Raw genomic sequence first — 27,456 nt, forward strand, 5'->3', positions numbered from 1 at the left:
TGTGTTTGGAAATTTCCTGATACGTATATTGGATTGTTGTATGTCCGGAAAGAATATGTACAGTGAATGTTCTAAAAATGATGGTAGAGCCACAAGAGAAACCTCGTGGTTCACATGCTGAGCTGCCACCCGTCGCGCAGCAGTAGAAGCTGCATCCGTTTACCAACTTAGACGCGGCCCTGGGTGATGCCGAACCACATGAGATCGAGCTCCTTGTGGACGGGGACGGTGTGGCCGACGTTCTGGGCCATGAAGCCCATGAGCTTGGTGCCGTCGCCGTAGACGATCTTGGTGTAGCCGGGCTGGGGCTGGTTCTGGGCGGTCATGGTGAAGCCGACGTTGTGGAGGGCGGACCACTCCTTGAGCTGCTCGTCCAGGTTGGGCGGGAAGACGAGGTTGTCAGCGGTGCCGTGGAAGGTCATCATGCGCGGGTAGCTGCCGGTGTAGCCGGGATACATGTCGCGGACGATCTTGGCCCACTCGGGGCCGGTCTTGTTGATCTTGCCGTTGGCGCAGGTGCGGTCCGAGGTCGTGGGGCTGTTGCCGGGCGAGCCGATCAGGCAGCCGGCCGCGACGCCGGAGTAGCACGATCCGGCGGCGAAGACATCGGGGTAGGTGGCGAGCAGGACGTTGGTCATCATGCAGCCGGAGGAAGAACCGGTGGCGAAGATCCTGGTCTTGTCGACGTTGTACTTGCCGACCAGGTACTGGACCATGTTGTTGAGGATGGTCGGGTCGCTGCCGCCGTCGTGCTTGAGCGCGCGGGGCGACGAGTTGTCCCAGCAGTTGCTGTCGTTGGTCGCGGTCGGGTAGGCGACGATGAAGCCGAGCTGCTCCGCCTCCATGGTGTAGTCGGCCTGGTGGGAGTACTGCTGTCCCGAGCCGCCGCAGGGGTGGAGCTGTGGTCGTGAGGTTAGTGAACGGGCTCTCGCAATCAGATGAAAGACCATGGTGAGAACTTGCAGCGAGAATGAGGGCCGGGTTGGGCGCCTTGTTACGGGGCACGTAGATTTCCAGCTGCAGGTTGCTGGGGTTGGGGCCGCCCCAGTTGTAGACGGGCTCGAGGGCCTGCGCAGAGGCGAGCAGGAACGCCGCGGCGCAAGAGAAAAGAGCGTTTCGGACCATGGTGGCAATGGTTCTCAGTTGCTTTGGAAAGAATGACTGTAGTGGGAGGAGGTTGTGTGGTGGTGCTCTAAGTTCTTTCCTCTTGGGACTGCGCCGGGGATCATCTTGACTTTATGCTCTGCCACTGGCGGACATCCAGGGTCGACCTACCTCCACGAGCAAGGTACAACACCAACTCTACGCCTGCAGGCCCGCTCCTGGGCAACAGGGACTCCGTAACTGGGCTCGCCCTGGCTGTCGATCCTGGCCCGACAATGGACCGGTTACCGAGGGTAGATCAGTGCTCCATGGACCGACATTCCTGCATCGATTTCGGGTTCGTCAAGTGGCCTTGTCGGGTCACGCTTGGCCAAGATGAAATGCCATTATGGGCTAGGATGAGGACTACTGTAAGTTACAGCAACACTGTTATGGAAGGGTGGCACCGCGGCACGGGCAGGGGCTCCGCATGAAATGCAGACTTGTAATTTATTAGACGAACCCTCGATGGGTCTGGCTGCTACGTACGTGGACTGGGCAAGGCATGCAGGAGATGAATGGTCGATTGATAGGAAGGAAAATGACCGACCGAGAGGCCCAGAGAGAGCTGCTTCTGCCTTGAACGACGCGTCTGAACAATTACTCCGTGAAGAACGGGACGTGCCAACACTTCCTGGATTTCTTTCGATGGGTTGATGTGGGTGCGAACCGAGATTCGGCAGGGGCCGGATAGGGAGCGATCAGCGGCAGTTGGGCGACCTGCGACAGGGGGGCTAGCATGAACAAAAGAGAGACGAGAGAGAGAGAGAGTGGAGGGGGGCATGGCAAGTGGGCTTGGGTTGTTTATGTAAAGGGGGCTAGTGTTTCGACACGGGTAAATTTAGAAACTCCACCAATCACGCGACGCCATCAGTTGTCCAGGTGGGCACACAAGAACCTCGAGAACGGACGGGCTTGTCTGCTTGTGCCGGCATCGGGCTAGTCGATGAGGCTGACAACTGATGAAACCAAGATGGGATGGCATGGGGCGAGATGGCTGTTTTGGGTCTACAGTGACGTACAATCTTCTGCCGACCACGTCGCTAGCTCCCGTCAGACGGCCAGCCAGCTAAACCACCAAACGACGAACCATTCATTAGAACGCAACACTCCTTACCAACTCCTCCGCCCAGCCCTAAACCGCGAACCCGCCCGAGTTGGCCTGTCGCGGCTCGCCGGCCGCCTCGAAGGTGCCATTGGGCAGCATCCGCAGCGCCTGCGCCGTGCTCTGGCCCGGCGCCACCCAGGTCACGTTGTGGCCGAGCCCCTTCAGGTACGCGACGGTGCCGTTGTCGTAGCTGTACTCGAACGAGACCTGGTCGGGCACGAGCTGGTCGTGCAGGCGCGGCTGCGCCAGCGCCTGGGGCGTGGTCATGTTGCGGTCGAGGACGTGGTGGATGTTCTGGATCGTCGCGGTGATGATGCGGCTGCCGCCCGCGGAGCCGACGACCAGGTACAGCTTCCCGTCGGCGCTCTCGACGATGGTGGGCGAGATGGACGAGAGCGGGCGCTTGCCGGGGCGGATGTAGTTGGCCGGGCTGGGGATGTAGCCGAAGGCGTTGCTCGAGGCCGGGATGGAGAAGTCGTTCATCTCGTTGTTCATGATGACGCCCGTCTCGGGCACCATGACCTGCGACCCGAACAGGGTGTTGATGGTGGTCGTCAGGCTGATGGCCAGGCCGCTCTTGTCCGCGGTGCCGACGTAGCTCGTGCCCGGCGTCTCGAGGCTCTCGATGCCCTTGGGGTCGTAGTACGACACGTTGCGCGACGTGGTGTCGGAAATTTTGGCGTGGATCTCGGCCGTCGTCGCGTCGGACAGCATCGAGTCCTGGTACTCGAGGATCCCGTCGAGGAAGGAGGGGTCGCCCAGGCTGGTGCGCTCGCCGTACGCGAACCGGATGGCCTCGTCGAGGCGGTGGGTGGTCAGGTTCAGTTGCGAGTCGTCTCCGAAACCGTCGTAGCTCTCCACGATCTTGAGGGCGCTCAAGGCCACGGATCCGCCGGCCGGCGCACCGCAGGCCGTCAGCTTGTAGCCACGGTAGGTAATGTTGGACGGCTTGCGCAGTGCCACCGTGTAGTTCTTGAGATCGTCCGTCGTCATGGTCCCATTGGCAGCCTGCAATGCGGCAACAGTCGCTTTGGCAATGGCGCCGCGGTAGAAGGCGTCGGGCCCTTCTTTGGCGATGACCTCCAAGGTGTCGGCGTACCGCTTGCGGGTCATGGTCTCATTGAGCTTGACGCGGTAGCCATGGGGCGCGAAATCAATGGCCCACGAGGGGTCCTCGGTGAAGAACTTGCCGTCGCCGCTCACCGTGTTCATGTAGCGGACGAGGTCCTCGGTGACGCGGAACCCGTCCCTGGCGACTTTGATGGCCGGCGCCATGACCTGGGCCCAGGGCAGCGCGCCGTAGTTGGTGTGCAGGTACTCCAAGCCCCGCAGCTCGCCGGGCACCCCGCTAAAACCAGGTCTCGTAAGCCAGGCCGTCTCCCGCTGTAGGTACTTGGTGCGAAGGAACGACTCCGTGTGTACATGTGACTTACCTCGCAAGACCGCCGTACAAGCTCGCATCGGTGTTGTTCTTGTACATGTCCTCAAACGCCGCCGCGGGCGCGACCTCGCGGAAGTCGATGAACTCGTAAGTGCCGTCGGGCGCCCTCACGAGCATGAAGCCCCCGCCGCCGATGCCGCTGTGCATCATGCCGATGACGCCCACGCAAAAGACGGTGCCGACCAGGGCGTCGGCCGCATTGCCGCCGGCTTCGAGGAGGTCTGTGCCAATCCTGCTGCAGACGGAGCTCTCGGACGCGACGGCGCCGAGTTCGGGGATGCTGCTGCTGTTGTTGTATGGCGGCGGCGGAGGCGCGCAGATTGCTCCGAGGACAGACCCGAGCAGATGGGCCGCCGTTAGCAGCTGGGAAGGTGTACCGCGACGCATCTTCGTCTCTCTCCTACTTGCACTGGCGGGCTCGGCTGCGACGGAGATGGTCGGGCCAGGAACGATTGAGCGAGCGTGAACGTAGCGTGGCAGAGTGAAGAGCGGTACGGAATTTGCATCGATGGAGACATGAGCTACTTGTTCTATGTATGCAGCGACTGCGCATTCTAATCATGCAGTCGCGACCCCTCTCCGCTATCAGCCAGCCCCCCGGTTTTTGTTTTCGCATAGGCAATAGTGATCACGACATCTGCACCTCACCGAGAGACATGCGGCACGGTTGCGGTGCAGATGGGCTGCTTAGTCCTAAAGAGGCAGCTCCCTACAGCGGAGGCGGTGATCGCTGCGGCAACAAGCAACTGGACCTGGCAGCTAGCAGGCTAGGTAGCCTTGGGTACAGATTCGAACCTAACGGCCAGGCGATAAGGCTTATCGACGCTGATAGCACAGGGCCTGTGTCGCATCGCGCCATTGCACTTGCGACCGAAGTACGTAGAGAAACAAGACTGCCTAATGTGCTTGAGAATGCCCAGCGGTGAGGGATAAGCTGCCGGCGGGGGCTGTTGTAGAACAATATGCCGATGACACAGTCGAAATTGCCGGTCCAGTGCTTCTATCTCGAGTTACACAGCGTCACCATCTATATCATATCGGTTGGAGAACCAAATGCAACAGCGGGAGTCGATGCAGCCTGCTGCTAAGTGCAGGGACACACCATTCGCCAAGGCCGAGTCGCGAACCCAGTGGGGGTGACCTATGGGCAATCAACAGTATCCAAATTGGAGTGAGTACGTCGTAACGGATGTGACCAGAATGGAGGATTGCTAACCACTCATACCAATCCACGAAAGAATTCATTTCTCTTGTTCGCTAGTAGGTGATATCGGTATGATGCCATGCAATGACCTATCACGGATGTCCTCTAGTCCAGTTTAGCAGATACAGACCAGTCCCGGCAGCCGACTGTCTTTCTGCCTGGACGTGATCTTGATCTTGCCTTGGCTCTTCGTCGAAGCTCTGGCGGATGTACGTTGGATCAGATCGATCGGCTAGATCTTTCCAACGTGTGGGACTGTTTCCTTGGCTATTCCAGCCAAATGGCCAGCGCGGCACTGCCGGCTTGAGTGACTGTACTCGTGCTCATTGCCCGGCTGCATCGCATATGGCGTATAGTCTCAAGAACAACCCCTTTTCGACAGTGTTCCAGGGGATCAATACGACATCACCAATAGTGCAGGCACCGGACATGGTGACAGGCCAGGGTTGGATTGCATCTGCATGGATGGGTTTTGATTTAACGATCTGTCTATGGCCACATGTACTGATAACGATGGTGAAGTGCGGGGAGGCAACAAAGCAGCTTGGGTTCCCTCCCATCCTCACAAATATCGCATACAAGGGCGACCGGAAGATGGCCATACTGGCTGAGGCCTCTTGTTGTTCCGATTGCGGATAGCAGTGCGTGCAAGACACGATTACTCAGTAGATGGTTAGGTTGGCGCTGAATAAGACCAGAAGATCAGTGGCCAAAACTGAGTCGCTAGCGAAGTCCACCGGCCAAAGCGAGCATCGAATCAAGGTCCGACGGAAGCGCCTGAACTCTCCCGATCGCCCTTTTGGGATACCCTGACTAGGTCGGTGAGGGCTGTCCAGGTCGGATACAGTAACTGCACGCATCATGGATATTCGATTGGGTGATGGCGGTGCCGCTCTAGGACAAGTCTGACACCGATCCAGATTGGCATGAACGGCCATCTAGGCTCTTCCCTTCGCACTAATGCAGCCGCGTCACTCCAGAAGAGTCTATTTCGACTTCACTTGGTCAGGAAAGATCAACATGTCCAGGATGGAGTCTGGCTTCGGCAGCTCTCGGCTCTAGTCCATCGGGTAAGGGAGTGTGCAACTGCTCTATTGTTCGCGTAAGTCTCGATACATTACTTCAGCTCCTATGTGGTTTGGTATCTGCAGTGATCATGTAGTGGTAAAGTCAAAATATCCTTACACCTTTCCCCAAGCCAATCCAATCTCCAATCCCCCTCTTCCCAACCGAGCCTCGCACCCAGCACTCTTGGCGACCTGTCTAGCGACCTGTCCATGCCGTCAACACAAATGCATTACGCCAGTCCCTAACGGGGTCCATGACGTCGACTACTTCAGTCCGACTTACTGCAATCGGTCGAGTCGCTGAATTCGGTAAACTCGCTGCAGGGAGTACCCGTGCCAGCCGTCTCGGCCTTCTGGATCTTCTTGATGATCTTCTGCAGGATGTCGCCGAGTTGCTCGACGTTGTCGGCGTCACGCGGGACCAGGTGGCCGAGCCCGTGGTCGTACAGCTCGGCTGTATCGGGGTTGCACGAGTTGTACAGAGCCACAGCGCAGTAGACCAGGGGGTCGTTGGTGCCGAAGACGTGCAGGGTCGGGATGTCGATGACGGGGCCGCACTCGTCGGCCAGCTTGGCGGTGCACTCGCCGTCCTCGATGGCCAGAGGAGGAGACCCGGCGAAGAAGATGGCAAACTAGACAAGTGATTAGATTACTTTTTCTTTTCCTGTTTCCCTTGCTTTTTCGCCCTTTTGCTTTTCGTCTCATACCAGCGCAGGCCACCAGAAGCAAGTGACTCGAAAGGAAATAGCTAGGAAGTGACATGATGGATATGGTTTACCTTGATGCGTCTGGGAATGCCCTCCTGTTCGAACCGCCGGTTCTCCTCACAGCAGATGGACGCCGCCAGCATGGCGCCTTCCGAGTACCCGATCAGGGCGTCGACCTCGGGGTCCTCGTCGATGGTCTTGAAGATGGAGTCGAGGGCCTCCTGGGCGCTGCTCGTGTCGAAGACCTCGTCGTCCTCCTTCTTGAACAGGCGCAGTGTGGCCTCGGGCGTCAGGCCGCGGGGGATGTGCCGCACGCGCCGCAGGATCTCGAAGGCGTCGCCGCCGTCGCCGCTGGTGCAGTCGATGAAGCGGTAGACGGGGCGCGCGCCGAAGTAGTGCTCCCAGCCGGCGGGAGGGTCCACCTCGTGCACGCCCTGTGTGTAGGTGAAGTTGGCCAGGCCCCTGTCCTCCACGTGCTTGGCGAAAGGTCCCAGTTGGACGCCAAAGTTCTGTGAGGCCACCGTCAGCCACTCATCTGCGTATACATGGAGTAGTTCTCTCGTCTTGGAAGCTTGGGTTATGGGAGTGAGTGGCTTCCTACCTTTGCGCTTCCGTAAGCACCGGGCAAGCAGAGGAACTTCATGGTGGGTAGATGTGTTGGCGGAGATGGGCACTGGGCGGCTGGTGTGGTATGTTGAGTAGAGAGGACCGGTCAAGTAGCAAGTTGTTCTCTTGGGCTGGCGTGATGCGTATCGGTTTTGTGCTCTGGTCTCCTGTCAGACTCATGAAACGGCAGAAGTCGAAATGTTATAAGTATTCTCCGAGATGGGCTTTTGGTGCCGGGCATTACGTCTGGTTTAGCTTTCCCCTTCGGCACTGGCCCTTCTAGTCGAGACCTAGTGGCATCTTCCCTCTATCCTTTTCTCGTGCCGTGGAGTAGTGGCCGGTTAGTCAGCACTTCCAACCGTCCTTTGGCCATCCCATCTTGGCCATTTTGAGTTGGGCTAACCAATACAAGCATCTAGTCTTTCGCCGGCCCCGGTGCGCCAGATGGCTTGCAGCCCGCCTAGACTTTTTGCCCGTCTACGCCAGAGAACCGGCAGAGGAGAGCGGATGGATGTCCTGTCCCATTTGCCTCCAGATCGGAATGCAGAACAGGATGGGATGGGATTGTGGAAGCCGACGCTAGGTCACGGTGGCTTGTAGTCTGTCATGGTTATTTTAAACACTAGATTTCTCTGGGAAGTAACTAGCTCGAGCGACGACTAAGCACCAGCCCAGGGCGCCCTTAAGCTCCTCAGGGTGTTGGCGCCAAACGGTTTCAATTTCCTAGTGCCTCTGGCCGGTGCGAAGCTTGGAAGTCCGAACCCACGGCACCCTGACTTTCTCTATTCTCCTGTCCGGTATGCTTAATCCCACCCTGCATGCATGTTGGAACGCTCCCGGTTTCCATCGACATGTGGTCCGCCCAGGACTCATGTCTGGCCAGATCGAGACAGTATCGTCTATCGTCTACTGCCCTGGTAACCTTGTCAGTCTCAAGCCATGCAAGGCCTGGTCCGTCTCTGGATTACAAAGCAAGTCGAGCCAATGGCTGGACGCGTCAGGCACCCGCCACACCCCACGCGGCGGCCCTTTTCCGGGAGACTCGAAGGAACGCAGCCAAAGGAGGCACCTTACTCGGACCATGTCGTGCTTCATAGCCGGAATACTGGCGTCTTTAGACTTCGCTGCCCCGCGGCTGATCCGATGGGCGCCAGGACGTTTTCCGCGCCATCTATTCCTGTCAAAATGTGCCCTCGGGAACTGGCACATGTCACATTGCCCTCTGCATCTTCGGACCTGCCATTTAGCTCACCTGCAACCGACGCCAGCAGAAGACTGTCCTGCCAAGCAAAACAATAGAGACGAATCCGCCGAGAGGCTAAGGGCGCGTTTTACCCAGCGGAGAGCGCTTGGTCCCAGCCGCCAATCGCGATCAGTATATCTCGACCAGCCCATATATGACCAACGGAAACCCAACCTATACACTGCTGACTGACTTGGACTATATCCCATTTTGGTAGCTCCAGTCCTAGCCACTGTTGCCGTTCGTTTCTCTTGTATTTGGTTGTTGGTCCCGGTTTTCCAGAAGAAGACGAAAAAAAGAATAGAAACATCACAGACGAGACGATGGGGTCCAAGAACGACTTGATGCCGATCGCCATTGTCGGCATGGCGTGTCGCCTGCCGGGCGACGTGTCGACCCCGGACGACTTCTGGAAGCTGTTGACCAAGTGCCGGAGCGGGTGGTCCAGGGTCCCGAAAGACCGGTTCAACCAGGACGCCTACAACCACCCGAACCCGGAGAAGAAGGGCACCATCAACTCACAAGGAGGCTACTTCATATCACAAGACTTGGAGATGTTCGACCCCGGCTTCTTCGACATGACGAAAAAAGGAGGCAGAGACTATGGGTATGCCTCATGTGTTCTACTGTACGTTTCACTTTGCTTACACTGCTTCCAACAGACCCCACACAACGGCTCATGCTCGAGTGCACCTACGAGGCCATCGAGAATGCCGGGATCCCCAAAGAGCAGATCAGCGGGAAGCGGGTCGGCGTGTTCGTCGGCGGGCCGGACAACGAGCACCGCATGGGCAACCTGCGCGACCTCGACGACGCGCCCATGTACGACCCCACGGGCGCCCAGGGCGCCTTCTTGGCGGGGCGCATCGCCTACTTCTTCAACCTGCGCGGCCCGACCTTTACGGTCGACACGGCCTGCTCCTCGAGCATGCACGCGCTCCACATGGCGGTGCAGAGCATCCGCAACGGCGAGTCCGACCAGGCCATCGTCGGGGCGTCACATCTCATCACCCAGCCCGATGTATGGGTGTCCATGGCCAAGTTAAGGTATGCATAACCGACTCTTGCCAGAGAGCAGGCGGAATCTGACCATTGCAGGCTGTTCGCCGAGTCCGGCAAGACGTACGCGTTTGACCACCGCGCCAAGTCCGGCTACGCCAGAGGTGAAGGCGTTGGCTGTATCATATTAAAGCCTCTCGACAAGGCGCTAGAAGACAAGGACCACGTACGCGCCGTCATCGCGCACACGGGACTCAGCCACAATGGCAGAACAGTCGGTACGTACTTTTTCCACTTTCCGTCCTATGCCTGTTTACTGACTGGTGTCGGAAGGCATCGTGGCCCCAAGCCCAGAGGAGCAGGAGAGGCTGGTGCGCGATGTCATGGAGCAAGCCAAGATCGAGCCCGGCAAGGTCGGGTTCTTCGAGGCACACGGCACCGGCACCGCTGTTGGTGACCCGATCGAAGCCACTGCCATCTTCCGGGCAGTCAGCAAGGGGCGGTCGGGCGAGGACCCTCTCCAGCTCGGATCCGTCAAGTCCAATATTGGTCATCTGGAAAACGCCAGTGGCATCATCTCCGTCATCAAGGCCGCTCTGATGCTGGAAAAGGGGTTTATCGTGCCCAACGCCGACTTTGAGCAGCCCAACCCCAAGATCCCGCTCACAAAGTGGAACATTGAGATCCCCACAAGACAGAAGCCGATTGGGTTCGAAAAGCAGTATGTCTGCGTCAACAACTTTGGATACAGCGGCTCCAACGGGCATGCCATCCTGCAAGCGGCACCGGCAGAGGATAGCGAGTCTCTCTTCGACATCGCCAAGACCAGTGACCACATCATGCTGAAGCGCCTCTTCGTCCTGAGCGCCAACGACGAGGCCGCCCTGCGCCAGAGCATGGAGAAGCTCGGCATCTTCCTCGAGCAGCACGCCGAGCTGTACCAGACCACGATGCCGCGCAACCTGGCCTACACGCTGTGCCAGCGCCGGTCGCACATGCCGTGGCGCGTGGCCCTCGTCACCGACGTCTGCAGCTCGCTGGCCGTGGCCCTCAACAGCGCCGACGCCGTCCCGCGGCGCGTGGCGGTCAAGTCGCCCAAGGTCGCCTTCGTCTTCACGGGCCAGGGCGCCCAGTGGCACGCCATGGGCCGCGAGCTGATGCCGTCGCACCCCGTCTTCGCCTCGGCCATCAAGCGGGCGGACCAGCACCTGCTGCGGATCGGCTCCGACTTCTCGCTGCTCGAGGAGCTGCTGCGAAGCAAGGAGGAGTCGCAGGTCAACAAGGCCCACATCAGCCAGCCCATCTGCAGCGCGGTGCAGATCGCGCTCGTCGACCTCTTGACGTCGTGGGGCATCAGGCCCTCGGCTGTCACTGGTCACTCCAGCGGAGAGATTGGCGCGGCCTATGCTGCCGGAGCCTTGACGCTGGAGGGTGCCATGTCGGCCGCCTACTACCGTGGCCAGGCCATCGTGCGACTCAAGCAGACGCACCCCGACGTCGCCGGAGCCATGATGGCGGTCGGCATGGGCGCCGAGGAGCTGCAGCCCATGCTCAAGCAGCTTCCCCGCGGCCTGCGGGCAGTGGCCGCCTGTGAGAACTCGCCCGAGTCCACCACCGTCTCGGGCGACGCCGAGGCCATCCACATCATCGGCGCCAACCTCGCAGACATGGGCCTGTTCAACCGCAAGCTGCAGGTGGACGTGGCCTACCACAGCTCGCACATGCAGCTGATTGCGGACTCGTACCACGAGGCCATTGCCAACATCAAGCTCTGCGACAACAACGGCGCCGTCGAGTTCTTCTCGTCGGTCCGCTCGCGCAAGATCCGCACCGACGAGCTCGGGCCGCAGTACTGGGTCGACAACCTGACCAACCCCGTCCGCTTCCACCGGGCCCTGCAGAAGCTGGTCCAGGAGGCCTCGCCCGACCTGCTCATCGAGATCGGCCCCGCCGCGGCCCTCAAGGGCCCCATCATGCAGTCGCTCAAGGCGCTAGGCCTGCCCGCCAACAAGTCGCCCTCGTACCTGTCGGCGCTCGTGCGGAACCGCGACGCCGCCGAGACGTGCCTGGAGTTGGCCGGCCAGCTCTTCGTGCGCGGCTACGAGGGCATGGACTTCTTCAACGTGAACCACAACCGCGCCGAGATGGAGAAGCCCGTGCTCATCCCCTTCCTGTACGCCTATCCTTGGTCCCGCCAGCGATGCTGGTACGAGAGCCGCATCACGCGTCAGCACCGCCTCAAGCCGTTCGCCCGCAACGACTTGCTGGGCGTCCTGGCCGACTGGAGCAGCGACCTCGAGCCGACGTGGCGCAACTTCATCCGGCTCAACGACATCCCCTGGATGCGCGAGAACATCTTCCAGCAGCGCATCGTGTTCCCCATGTCCAGCTTCCTGTCCATGATCATCGAGGCCGCCAGCCAGCGCGCCGTCATGCTCGGCATCGAAGAGGTGGCCGGCTTCGAGGTGCGCGACCTCAAGGTCAACGAGCACCTCTTCCTGCTCGAGGACCAGCAGGTCGAGATGATGGTCAACTTCCGGCCCTGCCGCGACAGCAGCGCGCCCAAGGACGAGTTCCACATCATCAGCTACGAGCCCTCCCGCGGCTGGCTGGAGCACTGCCGCGGCTTAGTCGAGGCTAAGCCGGCGTCGACCAGCAACGGCAGACTCAGCCCGCGCGCCTCCTCGCCCAAGTCCCGCAGCCGCCTGGCGATCCCCAAGGACGCGCTGCAGGTGCCAGCGGCGCAGTTCTACCTCAACATGGGCGCCGAGGGCACGACGTACCCGCTCGAGTTCTGGACCATGAAGAACATGACGGTGCACGGCAACAGCTGCAGCGTGCAGTGCTCGCAGATGGAGACGCACTTCCGCATGCCCAACGAGCACGAGAGCAACTACGTGATGCACCCGGCCTTTTTGGACAGCATGATGCAGGCCACCCAGGTCGGCTGCGGCATCGAGGGCACCGCCGTGCCGCAGCTGCCGTCGGCCATCAAGCAGATCCAGGTACACCTGTCCAAGTCGGCCCAGCACGACCGCGCCACCGAGGGCCGCAAGTTCGTTGTCAATTCGATTAGGGACGAGAAGAACGAGACCTTCACGACGGAGCTTATTTTCCCCGCGGGCAGCGAGACGCCCCTAGTCACGATGGCCGGGATCGAGCTGTCCTCGGTCAAGCGCGCCAGGCTCGAACCGACCAAGCCCAGAGAGCTCTGCTTCTCGGTGCAGTGGGAGCAGACGCGCGAGCCGCAGCTCAACGGCGCCAGCAAGGCGCACATCGGTACGCACGGCCGCCGCGTTGTGATTGTGACGGAGCGACCGGCCAACGACCACCTCGTCTTCGACCTGCGCCAGGCCATTGAGCAGAACACCGAGATCGACGCCGAGGTGTCGTCGCTCGACGACCTCACGGACTACACGGGATTCTTCATCGTCCTGTCCGAGCTCGACGAGCCCCTGCTCGCGTCCATCGGCAAGCCTAGGTTCGAGCAGATCCAGAAGCTGATCGTCAAGAGCGGCGGCCTCATGTGGGTGACCCGAGGCGCGTGCCGTGTCCCGACCCACCCCAACGCCAACATGGCTCTCGGTTTCATCCGCACGGCGCGCTCGGAGCTGGGCAAGGTTGCCGTCACGCTCGACCTCGAGCCCAACAGCTGCTTGGACGTCGGCGGCCAGGCGGAGCTGATCGAGGACGCGTTCCGACGAGCCGTCCTGGCCGAGAGCCCCGAGGCCGAGGTCGAGTTCGCCGAGCAAGACGGCATGCTTGTTGTGCCCCGCATCGTGCCGGATGTCGATATGGACTTGCGGGTGCACCGCGAGTGCGGCCCCTCGGTGCCCTACCTGCAGACCTTCGCCCAGCCCGGCCGCCAGATCCAGCTCGCGACCGAGGTCGAGGGGTCCCTCGACGCTTTGTTCTTCGAAGACTCGGCTGCCGACCCCAAGCAGCCTCTCGGTGACGACGAGGTCGAGATCGAGGTCAAGGCCAGCAGTCTCGGCCCCGACGACGTGGCCTCCATCATGCACGACCAGGCCTCGGCGCCGCTCCCGATGCGTCCCTGCAGCGGCGTCGTCACCCGCGCCGGCCGTGCCGTGGCTAACGTGAGCGTCGGCGACAAGGTGTGCCTCTTGACCGAGGCCAAGTTCGGCACCCACGCCCGCGCCCGCGGCACCAGCGCGATCCCCGTCCCCAAGGGCTGTTCCTTCGAGGACGCGGCCCTGATCCCGCACGCGTTCGGCAGCGCTTACTACGCCCTCGCTGAAGTCGCGCGCATCCAACGAGGCGAAATGGTCCTTATCCAGGTCAGCGGCGATGCTGGTCTGGCTGCTATGCATGTCGCGCAACATCTCGGCGCCGATACCTTTGTGGTGGTCAGCGACGAAGAGCGGCGCGACACCATCATCCGGTCCTGCGGCGTCGATTCGGCGCGTGTTTTGTGCACGGCCAGCCTGTACTTTGAGCGTGAAGTGCGCGCCGCCACGCAAGGCCACGGGATGGACGCTGTGCTGACGAGCTCGTGCGGCAACACGCACGGCAGTTCGGCGGCCGACGAAGCCAAAGTCTGGGAGTGCGTCGCGCCCTTTGGCCGCATCGTTGAGATCCAGAGTTCGCTTAGTGGCCGCAACGACGGGACCAAGCAGCGCCTTGCCGAGAACGTCACCTTCACGACCATCAACATGCCCAAGCTGGCGGCGGCCCGACCCAAGGTCATGGCGGCGGCTCTTGGGGCTGTGGCTGATGCGTTCGCGCGGGGCGCGTTCAAGCCCCTCGGCGGCGCGGTGGTGCTGCCCGTCTCGGATCTGCAGATGGGCCTGCAGATGGTGCAGCAGGGCTGCTTCCACCCCGTCGTCGTCGCGCCCCGGGCCGGCGAGCAGGTCAAGGTCGCGCACTCGACAGCCGGCGCGAGCCTCAACCCCAACGGCACGCACGTCCTCATCGGGGGAACCGGTGGTTTGGGACGCAGCATGGCCAAGTGGATGGTCGCCCACGGTGCGCGCCACATCGTGCTCCTGTCGCGCAGCGGCGGCAACGACAAGAAGGTCAAGAAGGTCATCCGGGAGGCGGCGCAGCAGTTCGGGGCCACCGTCGTGGTCAAGACGTGCGATGTCGCCAGTGAGCAGCAGGTTCGTCTGTTCGTCAACCAGTGCGGATCGACGCTGCCGCCTATTTGTGGTGTCGTTCACGCCGCCATGGTTCTTCGCGTAAGTCACAGACCTTTCAACCAGGTCACTTCTCTACATGTACTAATTTTCTTCCTTACAGGATGGCATGTTCGAGGACATGACGCACGACTCCTTCGCCGACGCCGTACGATCCAAGGTCGACGGTACCTGGAACCTGCACAACGTCCTGCAGTCGGCCAACGCCCAGCTCGACTACTTCGTCCTCTTCTCCTCGGCCGCCGGCGTCCTGGGAAGCCGTGGCCAGGCCGCCTACGCCGCGGCCAACACGTTCTTGGACGGCTTTGCCGCTTACCGAAACCGCCAGGGCCTGCCGGGCGTCGCCCTCGACTTGACCGCCGTCACGGGCGCGGGCTACATCGCCGAGACCGGCGCCAAGCGCGAGGGCGAGATCCTCAAGAACTTTGGCGACGAGTCCGTCTCCGAGACCGAGGTGCTGGCCCTGTTGGCCGTCGCCACGTCCGGCAACAAGAACTGCCCGGCGCAGTGTCTGACGGGTCTCAAGCTGGTGCCCAACAGCACTACCGGCGCGCTGCCCTACTACGCCAGCGACCCCCGTTTCACTCACCTCAAGGCGTCCGCTTTGGCCAATATGTCAGCTAATGGTGGCGCGGCTGCGGCCATCGTGTCGTACCGCGACGCCTACCGCGCGGCCAAGAGCGCCGACGAGATGGTCGACGTCGCGACGCGGGGGATTATGCAGAAGCTGAGCGAGGTGCTGTCGGTGGCGCGCGACGACGTGGACGCGCAGCGGTCCATGACGAGCTACGGGCTTGATTCATTGACGGCCATCGAGGTGCGCAACTGGATCACGCGCGAGCTGGGCGCCAACCTGCAGATCCTGGAGCTGCTGACGTCGGCCAATGTCACGGAGTTGGCGGCGTTGATTGTGAGCAAGACGTCCAGTGGGGGCAAGTAGGTTTGGGGGATCATGCTGGGAAGAGTGGAGGAGAAGCATATAAAGGGTTGATTTGGCATTACTGGGTGTCTTTCTTTGGTACGTTTTGTTGTGCTCGTTTGGATTTGGTGGATGCTTGCATGTCTACATGGATGGGAACCAGGCCGGGGAAATTGTCACGTCGGGTTCAGGTATATATTTGCCTTGTTCTGCATATCTCCATTCGTTCATTAAGGCAGGTTTTCTTTCGAAGATAGACTTAGTAATAGCTAATACTTGAACTCGTCAGATACTTAGTTGCCTGGTCTTCATCGTGATGCATCCACCTTTTTCTCGTGGCTTGCTTTTGCTGATTGGCTTCTGACGGAAGACGGTCGCCCGGACCTCCGTCGTCCTCTGCTTACATGGTCTTCTTTTTCACTTGACGAAAGCTCGGCCCTGAACCGATAGATCTGACGGCCTGGCCAATCGAGTCAGCCCTTTGGCACCCCGGGCGAAACCGGCGCCGCCAAGAAGTTGCAAGAAGCAAGAAACAACAAGTGGCGTGGCGCCAGTGCAACCATATCTGCTGGTTTGCCGCCATGGCTTGATCTACCGGAGCTGGGCAAGGGGTAGCTCTTTTAACATATAAAGATCTGACGTAACGGAATAAAGTCATTGGTTCCCCTCTCTTCTCTTCTCGATTCCCTGTCTATTCTATCAATCTGCCCTCCGACCCTGATTTGGAAGCCGCCGATCACGACGATGACATCCAACGCCCCAATCCCCGTCTTGCTCTGCGGCAAGATCCCAGACCACATCAAGGCAGTGACTGAGATCTTGAAGCCTGAATTTGAAAGTGAGCAGCTCTCTCTGCCCCGGTACAACTTGGATAGTCACCAGCCACGTGCCGAAGAGTTCACCGTTGACCATACATTCTGACGCCAAATTCTTCTTTTAGTTATTGATGTCTGCTCATCCCTCGATGCAGCCCGCACCGCCATCTCCAAGCGCCTTTCTCTGTCGGCCTCCGACGCGGGGAAACCGCGCGTGGTCCTGATGGGCGGCGGCTTCACCCAGGACGACTTCCTGGCCGTCTACGACAGTGTCGAGGGCGCCAAGTCGGTGCCCTGGGTCCGCCCCGCCATCATGAAGCCCGGGGCCGAGGACTCGGACGCCATCGCGCGGGGGCCGCCGCCGGCGGAGGCGGTGGCGGGGCGGATCCGCAAGACATTGGAGGCGCGCTTGGAAGAGCTGCGCGGGGGAAAGGGGTTCGAGGGGGAGGTTTGGTGGATGATGTGATGTGGTGGCGGGTCGTTTGGAAAGTGGCAGCGTCATCCACCGGCGATGTTGGGAAGCAGCACTGTGTCAACTTGGAAGGGTAAAACTTGGAACGGTAACATGCGTAATAGCAGTGGCAAAGCCGCACCTTGTGCGAGGTTTTATAAATCCTCTAGGCATACGATTGTCTCTTATAGGTCGATAAGTCTTATGATGCGCGTGAACACATTAGAAGCCCCGATTTCATTGCCTCTAAGCGTGTCTATGGGGGATGGAACACGAGCAAGACTGTCTGTCCCTGAGCACTCGTTGTCGACTCGACGTTGCCGTTTCCCAACCGTTGTCCATAAATGGGGCTATTCACAAAAGGTATCTGCTTTCTGTCTCCGATATACAGTGACCATGCTGACGTCGAAGAGAGACCCCAGGAGAAGAAAGGCTTGTGGCGCAATCCTGATTGTGCTGGAATTGAAAAGGCGAATACGCGTGATCCTAGCAGCCAGCCCATAGCAACAGCGCATAGTCGCCCTGTCCTTTGTCAGCTAGCTCTTCGATTAGACTTGGCCTCTTTTCGCCGTACGCTTCGCGCGGAAGAAGCCCCTTTAAGGTCTGGGCCAACGTGTTTTTTTTACAGGCCCAAGGGACCCAAGGGCCTCTTAGAACCTTAGGCCGGGTGTAACAAAAGCGTGGCACATATCCACCCGGAAAAGAGTTATCCAAACGCACCGCATCGCGAATCTGGCCTACTTGGTCCGGAGGCATCGAGTCGGAGAGAAAGCTCCGTGTGGTTGGAAAGACGGGGTCGTTCTCAGTGGGATGGGTCTTAGCAATCTTGGGCGCGTCCTCCACACAGACGCCAGTAAAGTCGGGCCCTAGGACCTGCATGATGTGGGCTTTGATGATATCGAGACGTTTATAGTCGTACGCATCCCGCCCTCCGTGGCACAGGGTTCCCGTGTCGACCCAGATATCGCACGACTGGACGAAGCAGTAGTGCTGGGTGCTGAGGTACACCATCCCCTGACGACCTCGACCTACTTTGCGGCAGCTCGTTTCTTCCCCCAAAGACTCATCGATATGATGCGCAGTCAGTTTACCCGCCGACTCCTGCCAGTTTCCCGTGGTGGGAGCGTAGGGATACTTCCTCCAGGTATCGATATAGCACCCTCGCACCATCGGGGCGTCGAGATGATCCGGCAGCACAGGACGGACGGGCAGGTGGACCTCGTAGAACTTCAGCGCGGCCTCGCGCGCTTCGCTGTTCACCGAGAGGAGAGGGCTGACGAGGTAGTTGAAGGGCAGGACGTGGTGGTGTGTCTGGTGGACCAGCACGAGCCGGCTGCTTGCCTCTTCCTGAAGCGTGTGCGCCCAAATGGCCAGCCGGAGCTCTGCGGGCAGCTGAGAGAAGTCCTTACAAGTCTTCATCTTGAACTAACCATATTAAAGATATGCTGTATGGGGGCTTGCTCGTTCGTCAGTGTCAGATAAGGCCGGAGGAGCGGCAGAGCGACAGTCAAGAATCGATGATGCTCTGTTGAGAATATCCAGTGAGGTCCATGGTTTCGACCCTTTTTATATGCGGTGTTCAAACAACAAGGTTTGGATAATGCTTGATTCAAGATACCCTGGACGTCGACGCCGACCAGAAATCTTAGACTGGGACATACATTCAATGGCGTAGAGTTTGGGGATGCATATCGATAACTGAGAACATTGGATACCTACCGGTTTCTATACAATGGCAGAGTCGCCTAAATGAAGCCTAGTGGCATGATCTGACCATCCAAGCTCATCTCGTTGGGTATGTCGTATCATATTTCAATATAGCGCAGAGATGCCGATCACGGTATCTGCTCTGTTTTGAGTGTTTTGTTTCCGTTGGCGTGCCGTTCAGACTTCCAATGGCCAAAAAGAGAAAAATATAAGAAAAAGAAAAAGAGATATCGATCAGAAGATAAAGTCCCTACCACTTAGTGCCATCGGTACTTAACTTATTTGAAACTTTAACCGGTCTGAGTTAGCAAATGTCACCATTCCGCCGCAGGCTTTTGGTAGGGAATGAAATACCAATAGCCAGAGTCAAGTTCGCTCGCCTTGGAGAACCCCTGGCTACGCGTGGTACTGTCGATGAAATGACGAGCCGAGAGTTCTGTATTTGCTAGAAGAGTAGTAAATACATCTCAGAAGAATGGATGAGCGTGGCAGAAACCAGCGGCTGCCACCATCTACTGTAATACGGAATGGGAAAAGAAGAACAGAAGCAAACACTATGCCAGCCCCGCAACATCATCAGGGGACCGTTGATCGCCGTTGTCAACGCCCATTCGCCTTAGGTTGGGAAATGACAGTTCATATGGCTCGTGCCCCTTCAACAGCTACATCTGAATAGTGAAATGCATCCCGAGACACTGGAATAAGACGGAGCATCGATGCAAGAGGGTCAGCGCCTGGAGCTCCAGTGGTTTTGGCGGGGTAGCGCCCTGTATGGAGCCTGAGAAGTGCCGCGTGGGGGTCTGGTTCAGAAGCCCCGTGCGCCCGCGTCGCGTAGATGGCGTACCGACGTACCCAGTTCTACAGGGGAACGCGTGCCCAAAAAGCAATTTGGATGCGGGAGACGCGCCTACCCAGGTCGGGACCGCGTAAAGAGCCCTGACGTTTTGGAGCGGCTTATCAATGGCAACGGCAGTCGCTCTTCCATGCTCCCTCCCGCTCAACCACTCCCCTTTGAATTTCTTGACATTGGGTCTCTGCTTTTGAGGATATTTTGCTGTTTCTTTCTCAAAATCTGCGGGAGGTCAATCGTCTGGTCTATTTCCAGAGGAGCCTTTGTTTTTGTCTGTTGTCGTTGTCCTTTCCCTCAAGAAACTTGAAATTCCGTCAAGATGGGGGAGAAGTCGCTTCCCAAGACGCCGTCGTTGACCAAGAAGACGAGCTCCATGTCCTCCACCGGCGGCAAGCAGAAGAGCATCTTGGGCTTCTTCTCCAAACCCGCCCAGAATGCCGCCAGCGCCCCATCCGCCAAATCCTCCCCACCAAAGGAAGCCAACTCCTCGCCCTGCCTGAAGGAGAGCACCACCAAGTCCAATTCCCTCCACCTCAACAGCAACAGGAAGAAGGCCACCAGCATCACGCCCGTCCCCAGCAGCGACGCCGTTGAGCCCTCGAGCTCCCAAGAGAACCACTCCGAGGCCACCCCCAAGCAGGCCACCCCCGCCACAGCCATCTCCAAAATGGCCTTGGCCAGCAGCCCTTCCCGCCGGGTAAGTCACGCCTCGAATTGGTCTTCTTTCCACAGATCTGCCCAAATAGCAAAGTTTTGGTAACTAACGTGCGAAACTTCCAATTCCAGGCCAAGAAGCAGGTCAGCTACGCCGAATCTGACGACGAAGACGAGGACGTCGTGGTCTCTAGGAAACCCACCCGCTCCCGCCGCGCCGCCACGCGACCAGTCGTCAAGGACGAAGATGAGGAAGACTACGAGGAAAACGACGATGCCACTCCAGAAGAAGCCGATGATAGTAAGTTTTGGATTCTCTTTCCACGACCTATGGAGACGTTTGACTGACATTTGTTGCTTGCAGTGGAAATGGACGACTTTGTCGTGTCAGACGATTCCGACGCCCCGTCAAAGAAGCGAAAGCGCCCCCAATCCAAACCCCAGACGGCGCGCAAGCGCTCGCAAGCCTCGTCTCCCCCCTCGCGCCAGGAGCCCGAAGAAGACGCAGAAGACGAGGAGCCCATGGAGGAGATGCCCTCGACCTCGACGGCCCAGCAGTGGAAGTACGACCCCGACACCGTCAACCCCGTCCAGCTGCGCAAGACCAACACCCCCGACGTACAAGCCGCCGTCGCCCGCGGCCAGGCCCACACCCGGGAGCCCGAGCAGCGCTATTCCTGGCTGGCCAAGATGTCCGACATCAACCGCAACCCCGTCGGCCACCCCGACTACGACCCCTCCACCGTCTACGTGCCCCCGTCTGCGATGGCCAAGTTCTCGCCCTTCGAGAGGCAATACTGGGAGATCAAGCAGAAGCTGTGGGACACGGTCGTCTTCTTCAAGAAGGGCAAGTTCTACGAGCTGTACGAGAACGACGCCACCATCGGGCACCAGCTGTTCGACCTCAAGCTCACCGACCGCGTCAACATGCGCATGGTCGGCGTCCCCGAGAGCTCCCTCGACATCTGGACCAACCAGTTCATCGCCAAGGGCTACAAGGTCGCTCGCGTCGACCAGATGGAGAGCGCGCTCGGCAAGGAGATGCGCGAGCGCGACGGCGGCAAGGCCAAGAAGGAGGACAAGATCATCCGCCGCGAGCTGGCCTGCATCCTGACCGGCGGAACCCTGGTCGACGGCGCTATGCTCCAGGACGACATGGCCACCTACTGCGCCGCCATCAAGGAATCCACCGTCGACGGCCACCCCGCTTTCGGCATTGCCTTTGTCGATGCGGCCACCGGCCAGTTCTTCGTCTCCGAGTTCGACGACGATGTCGACCTGACCAAGTTCGAGACGTTCGTGGCCCAGACGAGCCCGCGCGAGCTGCTGCTCGAAAAGTCCCACCTCTCCACCAAGGCGCTGCGTATCCTCAAGAATGCCACGGCCCCCACGACCATCTGGAACTACTTCAAGTCGGGTGCCGAGTTCTGGGGCGCGGACCTTACCCGCCGCGAGCTCGACTGCAACGAGTACTTCAAGAAAGACGACGACGGCACCAAGGAGGAGTGGCCCGCGACGCTGGTCGAGGCCAAGGACAAGGACCTGCTCATGTCTGCTCTGGGCGCGCTGGTGCAGTACCTGCGTGTGCTCAAGATTGAGCGCAACCTCTTGTCGCAGGGCAACTTCTCCTGGTACAACCCCATCCACAAGAACGGCACACTCATTCTGGACGGACAGACGTTGATCAACCTGGAAATCTTCAACAACTCGTCCAACGGCAGCAGCGACGGCACCCTCTCCAGCCTGCTGAACCGGTGCATCACGCCGTTTGGCAAGCGGCTGTTCCGCCAGTGGATCTGCCACCCGCTCTGCAACATTGACAAGATCAACGAGCGCCTGGATGCCGTGGACATGCTCAACAGCAACACGGAGATTCGAGAGCAGTTCTCTTCCGAGATGACTAAGATGCCTGATCTGGAGAGACTGATTTCTCGCATCCATGCCGGAGCTTGCCGGCCGGAGGACTTTGTCCGCGTCCTTGACGGGTTCGAGCAGATTGAGTACGCCATGAGCCTGCTGGCCTCCTCCGGCAGCAGCGACAACACACTCGTGAACCGCCTCATCAAGACCATGCCCGACCTCACTGAACCCTTGGCCTTCTGGAAGTCGGCCTTTGACCGCAAGAAGGCCCGCGAGGAGAAGATTCTGATCCCGGCCGAGGGCATCGAAGAGGACTTTGACGCCAACGCGGCGACCATTGCCGGCCTCAAGAAAGACCTGCAGCGGCTGCTGGAGAAGAAGAAGACGGAGCTCAAGGCCAAGAGCCTCAAGTTCACCGACGTGGGCAAGGAGGTCTACCAGATCGAGGTACCCAAGTCGGTCAAGGTCCCCAAGGACTGGAACCAAATGTCGGCCACCAACGCCGTCAAGCGCTACTACTTCAAGGAGCTCACCGACCTCGTTCGCGAGCTGCAGGAAGCGGAAGAGACGCACTCGCAGCTCCTCAAGGAGGTGGCCACCCGCCTGTTCCAGAAGTTCGACGTGGACAACGACACCTGGCTGCAGGCCATCCGCATCGTGTCGCAGCTCGACTGCTTGGTCAGCCTGGCCAAGTCGTCGGCCTCGCTCGGCGAGCCCAGCTGCCGCCCGACCTTTGTGGACGAGGAGCGGAGCGTCGTCGAGTTTGAAGAGCTGCGCCACCCCTGCATGCTCAACACGGTGGACGACTTCATCCCCAACGACATCACCCTGGGCGGCGACTCGGCCAAGATCAACCTGCTGACGGGCGCCAATGCGGCGGGTAAATCCACCATCCTGCGCATGTCGTGCATTGCCGTGATCCTGGCCCAGATCGGCCACCACATCCCGGCCACGCGAGCTCGCCTGACGCCGTGCGACCGCATCATGTCGCGACTCGGTGCCAACGACAACATCTTTGCGGCCCAGTCGACCTTCTTCGTCGAGCTGTCCGAGACCAAGAAGATCTTGTCCGAAGCCACGCCCCGCTCCCTCGTTATTCTCGACGAGCTCGGCCGCGGTACGTCGAGCTACGACGGTGTGGCCGTCGCACAAGCGGTGCTGCACCACGTTGCCAGCCACATCGGCTGTGTGGGCTTCTTCGCGACCCACTACCACTCGCTGGCGACCGAGTTCGAGTCGCACCCCGAGATCCGGGCCAAGCGGATGCAGATCGACGTGGACGAGGCGGCGCGCCTGATCACGTTCCTGTACAAGCTCGAGGACGGCGTGGCCGAGGGCAGCTTCGGTATGCACTGCGCGGCCATGTGCGGGATCAAGGAGAGCGTCATTGAGCGGGCCGAGGAGGCAGCGCGGGAGTGGGAGCACACGTCGCGGCTCAAGGAGAGTCTGGAGAAGGCGCGTCAAGGCTGTTACATCCCGCTGGGCATGCTGAGCGACGTGGCGGCCGTGCTGGACCAGGCGAAGACGCCGGACCTGAATGGCCGGAGCTTGGATGTGCTGATGAGGGCGATTGAGGCGCTGTGATGATTTGAGTGTGTACGACGAGAGGTGTTTTCAAATTTCGCACACAAGACAAAATGAACGTTACGGATGGGAAGGCAGACCCTTTGGTCTGCCTTTGCTATACTAGAGATCTATTTGCTGCTGCAAGGCGTACGGCGACGATGAGGCAGGCCTGCCGTTTGAGGCTGGGTCACGGATGTATGTAGGGATTGACGATACTGGCTAGGATTCATGGCATATAATACAATTGGCTTTGCCTGGTGATGATCAAGGATGCAGGACTCTGTGCTCGAATGTCGTTGCATTGCTTTTTTGTCAGTCTCGTCCAATTTCAGGTGCCGCTCAGGGTGTATCGGGAAAGTGACGAACCCATACATAAGCAGCTTATCCCCTTGGCAGAAACCACGATTATCAGTTTTGGCCCGTAAACACATCAATTGTCTATATATGTCTCTTTTGAGTCGCTTACGAGATACAGGGACGCCTCTCATTATTGAGACATGACGAAGGGAAACAGGTACATTGAAAACTCACCAAGCCACGCACTAACCGCCATCCTACAGCACGGCAGCAATAGCAGCGACGACGGGGGCGAGGAGAGCGGCCGAAGCCAAGGCCACCGACGAAGCAGCACTCTCGTCGCCGTCGCCGCTGCTGCCGCCGGGGCCCTTGTTGGAGGGGGCGTCGTTGACCTTGGCGTCGGGCATTTCGACGAGGGCGAACTGGGCGTTGACCTGCTTGCCGTTGGAGTCCATGATGTTCTGCGGGAACTTGTAGTCGACCGTGTCCATGAGCTTGCCCGGGGAGGCACCGGTGACGCCGTCGTCCATGAAGCCCTGGGCCTCGCTGGGCAGGGAGGGGATGGCGCTGAAGTCGCTGGCGAAGCCGTTGCTCTTGCCCAGAATCATGTCGGAGGAGCACTTGGGCGGCGGTACGACCTGCATGTTTTCCGTCTTGATGTTCTTGATCTTGTTCCAGTCGACGTCGTCGTACTGCTTGGACAGGTTGTCAAAGTCCTTCATGAGCTCGACGTCGGACGACTCGGTGTCCTTGGTGTCGGCCATCTTGACGAGGCCGAACTTGTTGTCCTCCTGGGTGTACTCGAAGACGATGCCGCCGGCGAAGGTCTTGACCATGTCGTCGCGGCCGTACATGGCGGCGATCTCGTTGAAGGGGCGGGGCGAGCCGACGGGCTCGTTGCAGCCGTGCTCGGACCAGAAGATGGGCAGCGACGTCTTTTCAAAGTCTTTGACGAGTTCCGGGTAGCCCGACTCCTCAAAGGTGGCGTCGCCGCACCACGAGTAGATGTTGACGGCGAAGAAGTCGGCGCGCGACATGTCGTCTTCCTCGCCCTCGATGCTGCACCCCAGGTAGTTCCACAGGTCGACGACGCTGTCCTTGCCGGCGCCGGACGCGGAGCGAGTGTCGGTGGCGGCGTAGCCGACGGCGATGAAGCGGTCCGAGTGCTTCTTGATGTACTGCTTGAGGTCGCGCGTGACGGCGCGGATGTAGGGCGGGTTGTCGCGGGCCTGCTTCTTGTCGTCGATGACCTCGTTGCCGGCGAAGAAGGCGATGACGTTGCTGTAGCCCTTGAAGGCCTCGACCACCTTGAAGATGTTCTCGAGGTAGCCGTGGTGGTAGGTGGATTTGGCGTTTTCCTTGTTGATGTGCGTGTTGACTACAGGGGAGTTGACGTCGAGCATGAGGTAGATGCCCGCGTTGTTGAAGACGGTGACGCACTCGTCGTGGTTCAGGTCCGCGTGCAGGTTGTAGACCCGAATCACGTTGGCACCGAGCGACTGGATCACGGCGGCGTCGCGGCGGCACTGGTCCGGGCGCGAGAGGGGGTCGAACTTGTCGTTGCCGTCGCTCTTGAAGGCGGACTGGCCGCCGGGCTGGTAGGCCAAGCCGCGGATCTTGAACTCGCTGCCGTTGCCGGTGAAGTAGAACTGGTTGCCCTTGATCTCGACCTGGGGCAGGGCCGCCGCCGCCGTCGCGCCGAGGGCGGCTAGGGCGGTTGATAGCTAGAGTTGAGACGTCAGTGTGGTTGCTACCTTTGCTGGATATACCGTTGGACTTACACGCATGGTGACTGCCACTAGATGGGTTCCGGATGCAGCAAGGACTGGTTATTATGGAAGCGAGGGAGATGCAAAAATGCCAGAGCAATCCGGTTAAAATGAGCCAAGTAAAGGGTCTAAAAGAGTGACTTGAAGAGGTGTTTTGGCGAATCGTGCCGTTTCTGAACTGCTTCGCGGATTTGCCTCTCAGACGATAAGAAAGGGAAGATGTCGGGAACAACAAGAAAGAAGGAAGAGACAGTCCTCGGGGTCAAATGGGAGACATGGCAAACGGTTTGCATCCTTTTCTGTTTCCCTCTTGCCCCTTGGATTCCTTTTTGCCATGTTTTGCGACATTGACCAAGAGGATACCAAGAGGTCCCAAGACGTCGCCAAGCCGAGTGCGTGCCGACAAGTCGCTCTTGGAGGGCGCGCATGAAATAAGGCCAAGCGAAGCTAATGGCAGGCTGCGCCTGTTTGCCCAGCAATCCAGGGGCGAAAGACAACAATAGCAGCCTTTGGCCGTGCCACTACCAATAATAACAGCGCGCAACCTGGCTCCTCCCGAGCGTCGAGGTGATGAGTTGTGGTGATCATTCATTCTCGGCGCGGCTCTGGGCAGTCTTGTCGCATCCCCACCTCTGCTTTTCTCCAAGCCGGGCTTGGCTGGCTGGTACTGGAACATACGCTCGCTCGCACAACAGACGGACAAACCAGGATGCGACGACCAGCTTGCCAGCGTACGGGCTTCCGAGTCGCGCCCAGAAACGACAAGACGAAGCAGATGGCCATCATCTGCCCCAACCTGAGACCAAATTAAAAGTTAACGTCTCGGCCCCCGGTTTTGCCTGTCCCAGTACCACAGTTTGTTCCTCTGCTGCTTGGCTTGTTCACCTGGTGTCCTGGTTCGGCGTGGTGTCGCGTCCTGCTGCTGGTGCAGTGCCGAGCCGCCGGCGTCGAATTCGTCCCAGAGTTTCGCAGACCGCCAAAGCCGCTTTGGCTCTCAGCTCTGCTCCGCATGCATCTTGGTATTTCGTATTCCGGACGCCTGGAAATTGACCAAGGCGAACAGGAAAACCATAGGGAGAGGCTGAGACTCACGCATTATCGTTTTCTCTGCTGTGCAGCTCGTATAAGATTTACTTTTTCACTGCTTGCTGGCAGCAGGATTCGGTCCTTCGTGTTCATAGTTGACAGCCAAGGACCTCGGGTAGTCCTGCTTCTTGGCAACAAGCCGGCCCTGTCGTCCCGTGTGTTCAGAAGGAAGCATTGTCTAGATGTTGGTGCAGTGCGTTGCAAAGAGCAATTGGCTTAAAGCTTGGGAATTACCGGGAGTATAACGCCAAAGAGCGACAAGCATTTGTTGATACTTCAATGATATGTTACACATGCTGTCACTGTTGGGTGGGAAGACGGACCGGTGCTACGCACTGGCCTAGCGACTTTACCATAATAAACTGCCAGAAACCATAATCAAAGGCTCCCCACCAGTTGATGGACTGTCTCTCGCCAAAAATGGGAGAATATATATTTCTATTCAAGTTCAACCGTCTACAGAGTCATTCTAACCTATCTCGCTGTCTTTGCTCGGCCTGCCGCCCCACCCAAAGTTATGCGAGCGCACATTCTACGGCTTTACGCAACTCTCAATGCAGCTTTATGTGGTGTTGGCTGCCCTGCGCCCACGGCACGTACATGCTTCCAGACGCTTTAATGTGGTATCTTACCTTGCCATCCAGTACAATTCTGTCCACTCAAATTTGGTCGCTTAAGAGTGTGCTGACAGGTGATGGCTACTGCTTCCTGCAGGCCTTCATGTATGATAGGTGCGAGATGCCTATTCACCCGTACCCCGCCCGACAGACAGTCAGGCCTCGAGGCCTGGTGCTTCATCAAGAGCATC

At 59.2% G+C, this 27,456-nt stretch overlaps 9 protein-coding genes across 9 annotated transcripts; 4 read left to right on the forward strand and 5 right to left on the reverse strand.

Annotated features, from left to right (window-relative positions):
- Positions 1–167: 167 nt before the first annotated feature.
- PG986_002399 (uncharacterized protein) lies at positions 168–1,125 on the reverse strand (the record flags this gene model as incomplete). The annotated part of the gene is made up of 2 exons (XM_066838621.1): positions 168–899; positions 964–1,125. 2 exons carry the CDS (start codon positions 1,123–1,125, stop codon positions 168–170), a joined length of 894 nt encoding a protein of 297 aa, XP_066703685.1.
- Positions 1,126–2,278: 1,153 nt separating this feature from the next.
- On the reverse strand, positions 2,279–4,079 carry PG986_002400 (Gamma-glutamyltransferase; the record flags this gene model as incomplete). The annotated part of the gene is made up of 2 exons (XM_066838622.1): positions 2,279–3,599; positions 3,685–4,079. The coding sequence occupies 2 exons, from the start codon at positions 4,077–4,079 to the stop codon at positions 2,279–2,281; spliced, it is 1,716 nt and encodes a 571-aa protein (XP_066703686.1).
- A 2,080-nt stretch (positions 4,080–6,159) lies between these two features.
- On the reverse strand, positions 6,160–7,313 carry PG986_002401 (uncharacterized protein; the record flags this gene model as incomplete). Its single annotated transcript, XM_066838623.1, has 4 exons — positions 6,160–6,167; positions 6,247–6,595; positions 6,742–7,179; positions 7,272–7,313. The coding sequence occupies 4 exons, from the start codon at positions 7,311–7,313 to the stop codon at positions 6,160–6,162; spliced, it is 837 nt and encodes a 278-aa protein (XP_066703687.1).
- A 1,529-nt stretch (positions 7,314–8,842) lies between these two features.
- Positions 8,843–15,614, forward strand: PG986_002402 (polyketide synthase; the record flags this gene model as incomplete). Its single annotated transcript, XM_066838624.1, has 5 exons — positions 8,843–9,137; positions 9,182–9,566; positions 9,618–9,796; positions 9,852–14,716; positions 14,778–15,614. The coding sequence occupies 5 exons, from the start codon at positions 8,843–8,845 to the stop codon at positions 15,612–15,614; spliced, it is 6,561 nt and encodes a 2,186-aa protein (XP_066703688.1).
- A 723-nt stretch (positions 15,615–16,337) lies between these two features.
- On the forward strand, positions 16,338–16,874 carry PG986_002403 (uncharacterized protein; the record flags this gene model as incomplete). The annotated part of the gene is made up of 2 exons (XM_066838625.1): positions 16,338–16,431; positions 16,534–16,874. 2 exons carry the CDS (start codon positions 16,338–16,340, stop codon positions 16,872–16,874), a joined length of 435 nt encoding a protein of 144 aa, XP_066703689.1.
- A 471-nt stretch (positions 16,875–17,345) lies between these two features.
- On the reverse strand, positions 17,346–18,278 carry PG986_002404 (uncharacterized protein; the record flags this gene model as incomplete). Its single annotated transcript, XM_066838626.1, has 2 exons — positions 17,346–17,381; positions 17,580–18,278. 2 exons carry the CDS (start codon positions 18,276–18,278, stop codon positions 17,346–17,348), a joined length of 735 nt encoding a protein of 244 aa, XP_066703690.1.
- A 1,457-nt stretch (positions 18,279–19,735) lies between these two features.
- Positions 19,736–23,514, forward strand: PG986_002405 (MutS domain V; the record flags this gene model as incomplete). Its single annotated transcript, XM_066838627.1, has 3 exons — positions 19,736–20,113; positions 20,203–20,371; positions 20,435–23,514. 3 exons carry the CDS (start codon positions 19,736–19,738, stop codon positions 23,512–23,514), a joined length of 3,627 nt encoding a protein of 1,208 aa, XP_066703691.1.
- A 536-nt stretch (positions 23,515–24,050) lies between these two features.
- Positions 24,051–25,580, reverse strand: PG986_002406 (glycolipid anchored surface protein; the record flags this gene model as incomplete). The annotated part of the gene is made up of 2 exons (XM_066838628.1): positions 24,051–25,517; positions 25,575–25,580. The coding sequence occupies 2 exons, from the start codon at positions 25,578–25,580 to the stop codon at positions 24,051–24,053; spliced, it is 1,473 nt and encodes a 490-aa protein (XP_066703692.1).
- A 316-nt stretch (positions 25,581–25,896) lies between these two features.
- PG986_002407 (uncharacterized protein) lies at positions 25,897–26,612 on the forward strand (the record flags this gene model as incomplete). The annotated part of the gene is made up of 3 exons (XM_066838629.1): positions 25,897–25,954; positions 26,100–26,142; positions 26,210–26,612. The coding sequence occupies 3 exons, from the start codon at positions 25,897–25,899 to the stop codon at positions 26,610–26,612; spliced, it is 504 nt and encodes a 167-aa protein (XP_066703693.1).
- Between the last annotated feature and the right edge of the window lie 844 nt (positions 26,613–27,456).

Source organism: Apiospora aurea (genome assembly GCF_038362705.1).
Source record: "Apiospora aurea strain CBS 24483 chromosome Unknown utg000002l_segment0_segment0, whole genome shotgun sequence".
Taxonomy (NCBI): domain Eukaryota; kingdom Fungi; phylum Ascomycota; class Sordariomycetes; order Amphisphaeriales; family Apiosporaceae; genus Apiospora; species Apiospora aurea.